At 35.0% G+C, this 13203-nt stretch overlaps 1 protein-coding gene across 15 annotated transcripts in view; it reads right to left on the reverse strand.

Moving 5' to 3' along the window:
* DLG1 (discs large MAGUK scaffold protein 1) overlaps positions 1–13203 on the reverse strand; it is a 287739-nt gene that overhangs the window by 91846 nt on the left and 182690 nt on the right. For all 15 annotated transcript variants that reach the window (XM_082393175.1, XM_082393174.1, XM_082393172.1 and 12 more), the window contains 2 exons: positions 8618–8738; positions 3991–4147 (listed from right to left, as the gene is read on the reverse strand). In XM_082393175.1, the coding sequence (XP_082249301.1) occupies positions 3991–4147; positions 8618–8738 (278 nt within the window). The remainder of the gene's footprint in view (positions 1–3990; positions 4148–8617; positions 8739–13203) is intronic.

The following is a 13203-nucleotide window of genomic DNA, read 5'->3' on the forward strand; positions in this document are numbered from 1 at the left end:
TGTAAAGATCTCATCTCATTACACACATACACACACACACACACACACACACACACACACACACACACAAACATACACCTTTATAACCCTGCTGCCAGCTTCTGAGGTTGCTGGTAAGTTTTCTTTGCTCTCTAGACCTGTCCCAGGCTTGCTGTTTCTTGGAGGTATCTCTGTCCACACTGCCTCAGAGGGCTTTTTCTCAGCTTTCTTGCCCCACTCTCATCCCTGAGCAGCTCAAAGTACAGAGTTCCTGACATTAGTTTTCACAGATCTTCTGCTCAAGGTCCCCTATTTACTGGCAGGTGCCTTGTATTTTGGGATGCTCTGTATGACTCAGTAATAATTTTTTCTTAATTCCCTATTGTTTCACAACCTTTGGTTTATAAGCTCTGAGGTCTCGGTGAAGACCCATGGAAAGGAGTTGGCAGGTAGGTACAGACTTGCTCTGCGGCTTCCCAGAATTTTTTATCAGTTTCACCAGTCCGCTGAGGCCATTACATGTTGGGGTAAAGTTTGGCTGGTTCCTCGCTATCCCCGTCTAACCCTTCTCTTTCTCCCACCACTCTTCCAAGGAGCAGCTGCCATGGGTGTCTTCTCTTCTATGTAGGGCTAGTTACTATCTGGAAGTTACTCTACTTATGTCACTTTGAATCCTCAGTTCTCTGATGAGTTTAGTTTTTCTAAACTTATCCAGATGGTTTTGGTTGTTATGGTAAGAGTGATGGTCTCTTAAGGCCCTCAACATTCTGACACTGTAACTAAGGTGTATTTCTGCTTTACAAATCTGTTCAATAATCACTATTTTGGGGTAGTACTATGCTATTTTAGTTGCTGTAGCCTAAAGTATATGGGTACGATTTCCATTTACTTGCATATTATTAATTTCCTTTATTTTCTAAAATTGTAGGACTATAATCCTTAACAAAGTACCATAGCCTATTTGAAGACTCAAACTCCCAAGATTTTCTTTCAAATATCAGTTAGTTATACCAATATCTCAGAACAGCTAAAACCAGAAAGAGCTCTACTTCTTTTGTAAATGATTAGCCACCTTCTTTCTGTCTTGGACTCAGTCTATCTTGAATTATAAAGGATCCTCAAAAAGATAGGCTGCAGGAATATGATGATATGCCTAAGTATGTGCAGGGAAGGATCAGGTGGCAAGAGGGACTGCAATCTGAAAACTGCAATAAAAGATCCAATTTTTGGAATGCTTTTCCTATCATGTTCCAGCCACATATATCTTCAGTTTGAAGAGTACTTTCTGATTTTCTTTAATTTATATTGAAAAAAATGATTTAAAATAGTTATCAATACTGAATAGCATTGCTGACCCAGGATATAGGTTTTATCCCTATATCTCAGATCCTAAAATTTCAGAAAGTGTCACTTAAATTTTTAATTAAAAACAAAACGACGTAGCATAATACAGTGGTTAAGGTAAATCCTGGCTATACCACTTACTAGGTTTTATTAGCTACTATGAGCAAATCAACCTCTAAACTTCAGTTTTCTCAATGGAAAAATGGTGATAAGAATGATGCCCCCAAGTCTACCACAATCAACTTAAGATATTTTTCAAAGAATACCATTCCCCAATTCAGGCAGCACTGAATACCCACATGTGAAGTACATAAAGTACTACTGACATTAAGTTCACAATGAAAAATTTAGAACATAGGAAAACAATGTACTGTAAGTCACCATAAAGTAACATGTATTAGATACCTACAAACTTCAGAAAACAGAACTATGATTTATAGAATACAGGCTTATCTCATTTTACTGTGCTTCACGTTATTGTACTTCGCAGGTATTGCATTTTTTACAAATTGAAGGTTTGTGGCAACCCTGCTTTGAGCAAGTCTATTGGTACAATTTTTCCAACAGCATTTGCTCACTTCATGTCTCTGTCACATTTTAATAATTCTTGCAATATTTCAAACTCTCCACCAGCAAAAAGATTATGACTTTCTGTAGACTCAGATGATGGTTAGCATTTTTTACCAATAAAGTATTTTTTTAAATTAAGGTATGGACATTGTTTTTTAAGATATAATGTTAATCTAATAGACTACAATATAGTATAATTATAAGTTTTACGTGTACTGGGAAACCAAAATATTTGTTTGACTTGCTTTATTGTAATATCTGCTTTTTGGTGGTGGTCTTGAACTGAACCTGCAATGTCTTCGAGGTATGCCTGTATAAGATAAATAGGTTTAAAAGAAAAACCTAAAAGAACATAAGAAACTTTAATCAAGACTCCCCCAAAACCATCAAGGAAGATTTGAAAAAGAATTAGAAAGAACTTCTAGAAAGAAAATGGTACTTTGAAATGAAAAAGTTAGTTTTAGCCTAAAGAGCAGATTAGACACAGATGAAGAAAATTTATGAGATAGAAAACAGATCTGACTGAAATTAAGTACAAGGAGATATTGTTGATAAATATGAAATTGGGATTAAAAGACATGGAGAACAGAATGGTAATGTCCTCTCATAGGAGTTCAAGAAGGATAGAAACACACAATGTGGGAAAGGCAAAATTTAAAAAGATAATGGCTAAGATTCCAGAATTGATGAGACAGGACTCCTCTGATTCAGCAAGCATAACGAATTCCAGATAGAATAAATAAAATGCTAGACACAGACATATTTTAGTAAAACTGCAGTGTACCAAAGACTAAGAGACTTAAGAGCAATCAGTGAAAAAAAGAAATCACCTACAAACAACAAAGAGTAATCTTTTTTGTTAAACAGCAACAAAAGAAGACAGAGAGTATAAAGTAATATGTTCATAGTATTGAGAGACAACACTTGTCAACATAGAGTTCTACACTAAATTTATAAGTGAGGGTAAATTAAAAACAGTTCCAGGTAAATGCTAAGAGTATTTACCAACAAGAAATCACTGCTGAAAGAACAATCTAAGAGCTCCCACTAAGGTGCATTTGGATATTTGAGGGACATTTTTGCTTTCTGAAATAACTAAGGACTTCTACTAGCATGAGGATGGGAGCTAGAAAAGCTAAATTTTCTACAATGATCAAGATAGTCCTATACTGCGAATCCAGTCCCAACGCTGTTAGTGACTTGCTGAGAAACACATAAGAAAGAAGTGAGATACAAGAAAGGATGATGAACAAAAAATTGTAGAACACTTGGATTAGCTGTTAAAAAACAAAAAGAAAAATGACTAAGTTTGAGGGGTATAAAAATGAAACAGAAGTAAAATACTAGAAACAGCCCCATTATAATTAAGGTTTCTCAAAATCTGAGTCATTCAGGAGAACAGCTGAATAACTGATAAAGTCTAAAATTGTATGGGTAATAGCCACATAAGCACAGACACAAACTGAAAGTGAAAAATGGAGAAAAGATGAGGCAAATATCAAGCAAAAAAGTCAGCATAGCCACAGTAATATCAGGCATTATAGCTTCTAGGGTAAAAACCATTATTACAAGTAAAGAGGATCATTACCTAATGGTAAAAAATTTCAACTCACCAGGAAGGAATGCTGATTCTAAACTTAGATGCACCTAGTAACATAGTTTCAAAGATATAAGGAAAAAAATTGCTGCCAGGACAAACTGTTAAACCCACCATTCAGATAAACTTAAAAAGTCTCCTTTAATAACAGATAAGGCGATAACAGATTGAAGTATAAAGAAGATATGAACTATGCAAGTAACAAGGATGAGTTAACAGACATACAGAAAACCTTGCAGTCAACAAATAGAGAATACATACTTTCTTCAAGCACATTCATAAAGACTGACCTCTTATAAGTAAGTCAAATACCAAAAGAAAATCTATCATACAGAACATGTTCCCGGTCAACACTGTAATTCTACAACTAAGTTGTAAAATGTTAGAAGAAGATAGCCAAAATATCTCCCATAACTTTAGAATATAAAAAACAAAATGTTTAATAATTAACAGGTCATAGTTAAAATAATAAAAACATTATTTTGATTAACATATCCTACCGATATAATACGATCTCCTTTCCTGAGCTCTCCACTAAGATCAGCAGGTCCGCCAGCCAAAATAAAGGAAATAAATATTCCTTCTCCATCTTCACCTCCTACAATGTTGAAACCAAGGCCTGTTGAACCACGATGAAGAACAACCTTTCTAGGTTCCCTGAAAATTAAAAAAATATTGAATACCTTAAAACATATAGAGAACTTGACTTTCTATCAATGAGAATTCCCTACTGATAAATCATATTTCCATATTATAAAAAAAGTCAGATGAAATTTAAGTTTTCTAAACTCTGGGGTAAAGAGATTCTTTCTAAGCCTAGAAATTAAAAGGAAAAATCCTAATTTTATATAGAAGCTAAAAATCCTTGTTAACAAACAAAAATAAAACTAAATAAAAAGGAGAAAACAATGTGGAAATTAAAAAATAATGATATAAAGAGCCTACTCAAAAAATAATACTCATGAAAAGCTGATGTTGCACACACTTTACTGCCTAAGAAGCAGTCACTGTCTCTACTTCTTACATGTTGTAAAAGGCAGATATCCCTTTGTCTTAGAGAAGGTAGGCAGGCCCCCTTTCTACTCTCAAACGGATGAATCATGAATAACCTATGCCAGTCACTCCAATTTCACTCCCGTTTGCTAAGGTGAGACTATGACCCTATTCTGGCCTCTAAGAAATAACAGGAAATTTTACTGTCACTTCCCAAAGAAAGACTCTAACAAGGACAAAGCACATTCTGTCCCCATACAAAGCGTATTTGTTCCCCTCCTTATTCCAAATCACTCCCACACAAAAGAATGAACTATAAAATCCTGTTACTGGTTTGGATATATTACAATCATGAAGATAACCAGCAGAATCCCAGAGATACCATGGACCTAGTTTTGCTACACAAATGTTAAAATTGCCCATCTCTAAACTTTCTATATAAAGTAATTAAATATCTTTATTTCTTAAGTCACATCCCTCCAATTCATCTACCTATCTCTGCTTTTCACCCATTCTAAGATGCATCTCTTTTGTTCCCTCCAACTCCCAATTTAAAATCTCTGAAATCAGAATACATCTTACCACTAATAACGTTTCACATTTGCTGCCACTTATACATAACTGTGTGAAAACCATTTACATCTTCCGGTAAGACCATGAAAATTCCAAGAGCTGACTGTTTTAGATATGATGAATCACAGAATATCATTTGAGATTAGAATGTATCATATTTGGTAAATATTTAAAAAATTTAATCTGCTTTTTCTAAAACACTGCAGAAAGCTTTTGGTAACAAACGGCTTAACAGAAGTAAATATTTCTAAAAACTGAATTTTAGGGATCCTTCCATATAATGTGGAATTAATCTTAAATATTTGTCTGCTCAAAACTTAAAGCGGTGTTTTCTAGTCATACATAGGTATTCATCGTTAATCAGCTTTGTCAGTTCACTTACAGGATTAACAAAATTATACTGAATATTTTCGTGTCAAAAATAGCAAAATTCAACAATATGTTGTTTAGGAAATATATACATAAACACCTATATGAAAGAAAAAAGGGAATAATAAATCCAAAATTCAGGAAAGGAGTTAACTTGGTGGGGCAATGTAGGAGAAGCAGGGTAGGATCAGGGGCACAAGACAGGTTTCACTATACTGGTCTTATTTCCTTGTTAGATTGTGTACTCATGGTTTAGGGTTCCTATAACACATGAAAACATATGTATGAATTATAATTTTGCATTAGCAAATAATAATTAAAAAATACCCTGCTGAAATCCAATAGTATTTCCAGAGGAAAATTAATTGATTTTTCAAATAACATAAGCACTTGAAGAGATGCTCAACATCATTAGGCACTAGGGAAATGCATCAACATCACAATGAGATATGTCTCATCTACAACAATGGCTATAAAACAAAACAAAAGAGAAAAAACAAATGTTGCTGAAGATGTGGAGAAACTGGAATCCTCATATATTGATGGTGGGAATGTAAAATGGGGTGGCTGCTACAGAAAACAGTTAGGTGGTTCCTCATGAACCTAAACATAGTTACCATATGACCCAGTAATTCCACTTCTAGGTATGTATCTAAAGGAACTAAAAGCAGGTATGCAAGCAGCTATGTGCATGCCAGTGTTTATCCCAGCATTATTCACAATACCCGAAAGGTGGAAACAACCCAAGTGTTCATCAACAGATGAATGGATAAACAAAATGTGGTACATACATATAATGAAATGTTATTCAGCCATAACCAGAAATGAAGTTATGATACATGCTACAACATGTATGAATCTTGAAAACATCATTATGCTAAGTGAAAGAAGCCAGATACAAAAGGTTATTATAAGATTCCACTACATGAACAATTTAGAATATGCAAATTCAGAGAGACAAAATGTAGATTAGAAGTTACCAGGAGGGCTTCCCTGGTGGCGCAGCGGTTGAGAATCTGCCTGCCAATGCAGGCGACACGAGTTCAAGCCCTGGTCTGGGAAGATCCCACATGCCGCAGAGCAACTAGGCCCGTGAGCCCCAACTACTGAGCCGGCGCGTCTGGAGCTTGTGCTCCGCAACAAGAGAGGCCACGACAGTGAGAGGCCCGCGCACCGCGATGAAGAGTGGCCCCCGCTTGCCACAACTAGAGAAAGCCCTCGCATAGGAACGAAGACCCAACACAGCCAGAAAGAAAGAAAGAAAGAAAGAAGCTTTCATTTAAAAAAAAAAAAAAAAAAAAGAAGTTACCAGGAGCTGGGAGAACAGGGAAATGTGGAATTACTGCATAACGGTTATAGAGTTTGTCTGAGGTGATGAAAAGGGTTTCTTTTCTTTTTTTTTGCTGCGCCATGCGATATGTGGGATCTTAGTTCCCTAATCAGGGATCAAACCCTCGCCCCCTGCATTGGAAGCGTGGAGTCTTTTTTTTTTTTTTTTAAACATCTTTATTGGAGTATAATTGCTTTATAATGGTGTGTTAGTTTCTGCTTTATAACAAAGTGAATCAGCTATACATATACATATATTCCCATATCTCCTCCCTCTTGCGTCTCCCTCCCACCCTCCCAGGTGGTCACAAAGCACCTAGCTGATCTCCCTGTGCTGTGCAACTGGGAAGCATGGAGTCTTAATCACTGGATCACCAGAGAAGTCCTGAACAGGGTTTGGAAAAAGATAGTGGTGTTGGTCATAAACATCATGAATGCAATTAATGCCACTGAATCGCAATTTGAAAATGGTTACAATAGCAAATTTTATGTTATATATATTTTACCACAATTTAAAAAATTTATAATGTAATATACTAAAAATTACTGTGTTGTACATTTTAAATGGTAAACTGTATGGTTTGTAAATCATATCTCAATAAAGCTGTTAAAAAATGAACTTTAGAATTATTAACTGTATGTTGGGATTTCTTTTATTTTCTCTTTTTATTGGTAATGTGATATAATCTCTGAAAAATTGTTTAGGGTTAAATTGTGGAGAACTTCTAATATGAAGTAAAGATATCTGTACTTCATTATCTGGGCAAAGGAGTATAATGATCAAAAGGGAGTGATAAAACACTCACCATTTAGGAAGACATATTCAATAATCAACTGCCTGATTTTTATAGAAGAATACAGAAAACAGGTAGGGCTGTTGTGTAATACTACAGAGTCCAACAAATACTCTAGACAAGAGATATATGTAGCGAAAAAAGATGGGGAATAGCAATCAAGATGCTAATATGACATATTTTTAATTTGAAAAATATGCTGATTAAAGACTAGATAAGCCATTAACTACTTCCTCTTTACTTCTATAAATAAGCAGTATTAGAAAATAACAGCAACAATAAAACGACCATGATAGGTCAGTATACTAGCACAGCCTAAAGATTAACAGCCTTGAAAATTCACACCACAAACATATAATCACAAACACTATTCTTTCCGGTAATTTTCATCCTAAAACAATTACTGAGCACCTATTAAGTTCTCAATATTGCTAACTCCTGAAGAAGAGGATAAAGACAAACACCCCTATCTGACATTTAAGAGATCACTGCTTAGAGTCAGGAGTCTGACAAACAAAGAATAATTATGATTATAAAGGTTCAAAAATAATAATGCTAACAATAATACAATTAATAAAAACATAAAATGACATGAATTGGCATACATTTAACATTAAATGCTATAATATGAAATACTTCTACAAAATTTACTTCTACAAAAGCTATAAAGCAAACTGTTCAAACATAATATCATATTACTATGTTAAATAATGTGAAAAAGATCTAAAATATTTTTTCACTTTTTTTCCCACTTAGATGAGAGTTTTTTGGGGAATAAAAAGACAGTTAATCTAAAAAAACTGTTAGTGAGTAACGTTAGTAATGTTAGATGGAAGTAAATTTTAGGTGTCAGAATAAATAGCAACATTTAAAAAAAGCAGTGATTTATTTGTAATATATTTTTACACTTATGGCCCTTCAATGAACCCTCCAATAAAAATAAATAAGGTTTAAGTTCATTATCTGTTAATAAAATTAGTCCTGAAAATTGTGATTATCTTAGTTGGCTAATTATAACTCCATCTAATAGTTGGCTTTATGTAAGAAGGATGACTATTCAGTTCGTTACCTTGTAATTTCATCATCTCCAAGCACTGCTTTCGAAACAGGTGAATATCTGGCTGGTGATGCTGGTGTCTGGCCCAAGTAGGAAGATGTGCTAACATGGTTATCAACAGGCTGAGAAGAAGCTTCAAAATAAAGTAAGTAAAAAAACACTTGAAAAAGGAAACATACCATTCAGTACCACATTTGTGGATTATCAGTTTCAAAGTTAATTAATGTATAATTCATATTCGCTCATTTATATAATAGAATTTGGTAGAGAAAATTTATTTATTAGGTAAAAAAATTAGAGAAGCTCAAGTTTCCAGGTAAAAACTAGTTTAGAAATTCAGATCAGTAAAGCAAACTTATTCCATTTGGTTTCTCTGAGAAAACAGAACTAAAAAGGAGTTTAGTTTTACAGTAACTGGAGTTACAGTACCTGATTTGCACAATGAAATCCAGGAAAGATTATTCAAAAGACTGTCATAGGAAAGACTGAACCAAATCAGTCTTAAGTACAATAACTTTATTTTTCTAAGAAGTTATTTTGCAGATTAATGTTTTTAGAAAGTATATATGGCTGACCCCTGAACAACATGGGGGTTAGAAGCACCGACCCTCCAAAAAATTGAAAATGCACATATAACTTTATAGTTGGGCCTCCATATCCATGGTTCTGCATCCACAGATTCGGCTAACTGCAGATCTTTAGTACGTGCTGAAAAAAATCCACGTATAAGTGGACCCACATAGTTCAAACCCATGTTGTTCAATGATCAACTGTATACTCAAAATCTGATTGTGAATAACGAAAACCAAAAGCTTAAAAATAGGTGCAAAAAGACTATGCTTGACAAAGTTTTAGAATAAATTGAGGGACTTCTGGTTTCCAGCTTGGCATATAAGAAGCTTTGAGTCATTACTCTGTCCTAACAACAACTAAAAAGGTGAACAAACTGAAAAATCAACAACCCTTCTTAGATGCTTAAAATAGAGGTCATAGGGCAAAACACTGTCCCCCAAATTACGGAGACTGATAGGTGAATACAGAAAATCATAACTTACTAGAGCAGAAATCTCTGTGGTAACAAGTGCTGGGGTAGAGTAACCTGAACTGTAATTAACAAATTGTTGGGGGCTCAGTGTGGATGACTTTGGGAGTCAAAAACTCCAGGGGGACCCCATCATCAGGGACCCCACATTTTTGTGAGTTTTACCTCCTAGAACTCTACAGGTTCTCACAGTGAATACTGGAGAAAAATTCTGTCATGCTTCTGGCAGGAGGAGGGGAAAAGGAACCATTTTGAAATATATTAAGAGCATCTTGTTCTTCTTAACAGTCTGTCCTCAGAAGAAACTATTTAACCAGAGCCTCACCTGCTGGGGTTAGGGAAATAACCAAATCTAGCCAATTCTAGCCATCCTGTCCTAAGGGAGCAGAACAGGGGAGAATACTGAGAAGCACTGTGAAGAGCACTGCAGAGGCACAAGGTCACTAAGAGATTGAGACTTAATCACAGGCCTATTCAACACTTTTCCACTCCAACACCTTATCACCATATTACTAAAGGCCTATTTACAGCAGTTCCTTTTATCCAGTACATCATGCCTGGCTATCAAGAAAAAATTACAAGACATACAAAAGGCAAAAACACAGTTTGAAGAGACAGAGCAAGCATAAGAGCCAGACTCATATATGGCAGTGATGTTGGAATTATCAGACCAGGAATTTGAAACAATAATGATTAATGTGCTAATGGCTCTAATGGATAAAGAACACAGTATGCAAGAACAGATGGGCAATACAAGTGGAGAGATGAAAACTCTAAGAAAGAAACAAACAAAAAAAAATACTAGAGATCAAAAATTCTGTAACAGAAATGAAGAATGTCTTTGATGAGCTACTAGTAGTCTGGACATGGTTGAGGAAAGAATCTGAGCTTGAGGATATCTCAATGGCAACCTCTAAAACTGAAAAGCAAAGAGAAAAAATGGCTGGGGGGAAAAAAACCAGAACAGAATATCCAAGAACAGTGGTAGAACTACAAAAGGTGTAACATATATGTAATGGTAATACCAAAAGGAGAAAAAGGAGAGAAAGGAATAGAAGAAATCTCTGAAACAATAATGATGAGAATTTCCTCCAATTAATGTCAGACACCAAACCATAGATCTAGGAAGCTCAGAGAACACTAAGCAGGTTAAATGCAAAGAAAAGTTACACCTAGGCATATCTTTTTCAAACTACAGGAAAAAAAAAAGGAAGAAAAGCCCTAAAAAAAGTCATGGGAAAAAAACCTCACCTTACTGATAGAGGTGCAAGGTAAGAATTACATATGACTTCTCCTCAGAAACCATTCAAGCAAGACAGTGGAGTGTTAAGAGAAAAAACCCACCTGTGAAATTATCCTTCAAAAGTGAAGAATAAAGACTTCCTTAAACAAACAAAAATTGAGGGAATATTTATTGCTAGTAGATCTGCCTTTTGAAATGTTAAAAGAAGTTCTTTAGAGAGAAGGGAAGTTAGTAGGTCAGAAACTCAGTTACACAGAAAGAAAGGAAGAGAACTGATGAAGGAATAAGCAAAGGTAAAATAAAACTCATTTTTCTTATTACTGATTGATCTAACAAATAACACTTTGTTCAAAACAATAGCAATACTGTATTCGACTATGTCTGTATATATGTTTATGTATAAATGAAATGAATGCCAGCAATGATACAAGGGATGGGAGGGAGGAATTAGGATTATTTTGTTATTATAAGGAACTCACACTACCCGTAAAGCTGTACAGTGTTACCTCAAAGTGGAATTAGATTACTATACATGTATATTGCAAACTCTAGGGCAACCACTAAAAAAAAGTAAAAGAGAATGTAACTAATACACTTAGAAAGGAGAGAAAATAGAATCACGCCAAATGCTTAATTAAAGCCATAAAAGGCAGGAAAAAAATGGATGACAAATACAGGAGCAAAGAACAGGGCAACAAACAGAAAAGAGTAGCAAATATCATAGACATTAATCCAACTATATCAATAATCACTTAGAACATCAATGCCCTAAATGCACCAATTCAAAGACAGATACTGTCAGAGTGGGTCAAGAAACCAAGACCCAAGATATACTGTCTACAAGAAAGCCAATTTAAATATAAAGGTCTATATATTAAAAGTAAAAGGATGGAGAAAGATATACCATGCTAACACTAATCAAAAGAAAGCAGGAGTAGCTATATTAATTTCAGACAGAGAAGACTTCAAAGTAAGGAAAATTATCTGGGTTAAAGAAAGGCATTTCTTAATGATAAAGTGATCAATTCTCCAAGAAGACATAATAATCTTTAACACCTAACAACAAAGTGTCAAACTATGTGAGGCCGAAACAGACAGAACTGAAAGGAGAAATAGATTAATCCACACCTCTTTATCAGAAATGAACAAATATAGCAGGCAGAAAATCAGGAAGGATATAGCTGAACTCAGTAACATCACTAATCAATTGGATATGATGGACACCTATAGACTACTTCATCCAACAACAGCAGAACACATATTTTTCTTAAGCTCCCACATAACATTCACCAAGATAGACCATGTTCTGGGCTATGAAACATAGCACTTAACAAATTAAACCTTAACAAATTAAAAAAACATAGAAATCATACAATGTCCATTCTCAGACCACAGTGAAATTAAACTAGAAATCAATAACAATATGATAGCTAAAAATCCCCCAATACATGGTGATTAAATAACACAAACACACTCCTAAATAACGCTTAGGTCAAAGAAGAATCTCCGGAGAAATTAAAAAAATGTTTTGAACTAAATGAAAATGAAAACACAACTTATCAAAATCTGTGGGATACAGCAAAAGCAGTGCTTAGAGGGAAATTTATAGTATTGAATGCATATATTAGAAAAAAAAAAGAAAGATCTAAAATGAATCACCTTAGCTTACACCTGATAAAACTAGAAAGAGAAGAGTAAATTAAATTCAAAGTAAGCAGAAGGAAAAAAATAATAAAAAATTAGAGCAGAAATCAATGAAATTAAAAACAGGAAATCTGGGCTTCCCTGGTGGCGCAGTGGTTAAGAATCCACCTGCCAATGCAGGGGACATGGGTTTGAGCCCTGGACCAGGAAGATCCCACATGCCGTGGAGCAACGAAGCCTGTGCACCACAACTACTGAGCCTGGGCTCTAGAGCCTGCGTGCCACAACTACTGAAGCCCACGTGCTTAGATCCCGAGCTCTGCAACGAGAAGCCACCGCAATGAGAAGCTCACACACTGCAACAAAGAGTAGCCCCTGCTCGCTGCAACTAGAGAAAGCCTGCGTGCAGCAAGGAAGACCCGACGCAGCCAAAAATAAATAAATAAAATAAATAAATTAAAAATAAATAAATAAAACAGGAAATCAACAGATTAAAAAAATCAATAAAACCAAAAGTTGGTTCTTTGAAAAGATCAATAAAATCAATAAGCCTCCAGCCAGGCTAACTAAGAAAAAAAGAGAGAAGACAGAAATGAAAGAGGGCACATCACTACAGCTTCCATGGCAATTAAAAGAATAGTAAGTACTATGAAGAACTCTATGCCCGCA

This window comes from Balaenoptera borealis, assembly GCF_965194805.1.
Source record: "Balaenoptera borealis genome assembly, chromosome: 5".
NCBI lineage: Eukaryota > Metazoa > Chordata > Mammalia > Artiodactyla > Balaenopteridae > Balaenoptera > Balaenoptera borealis.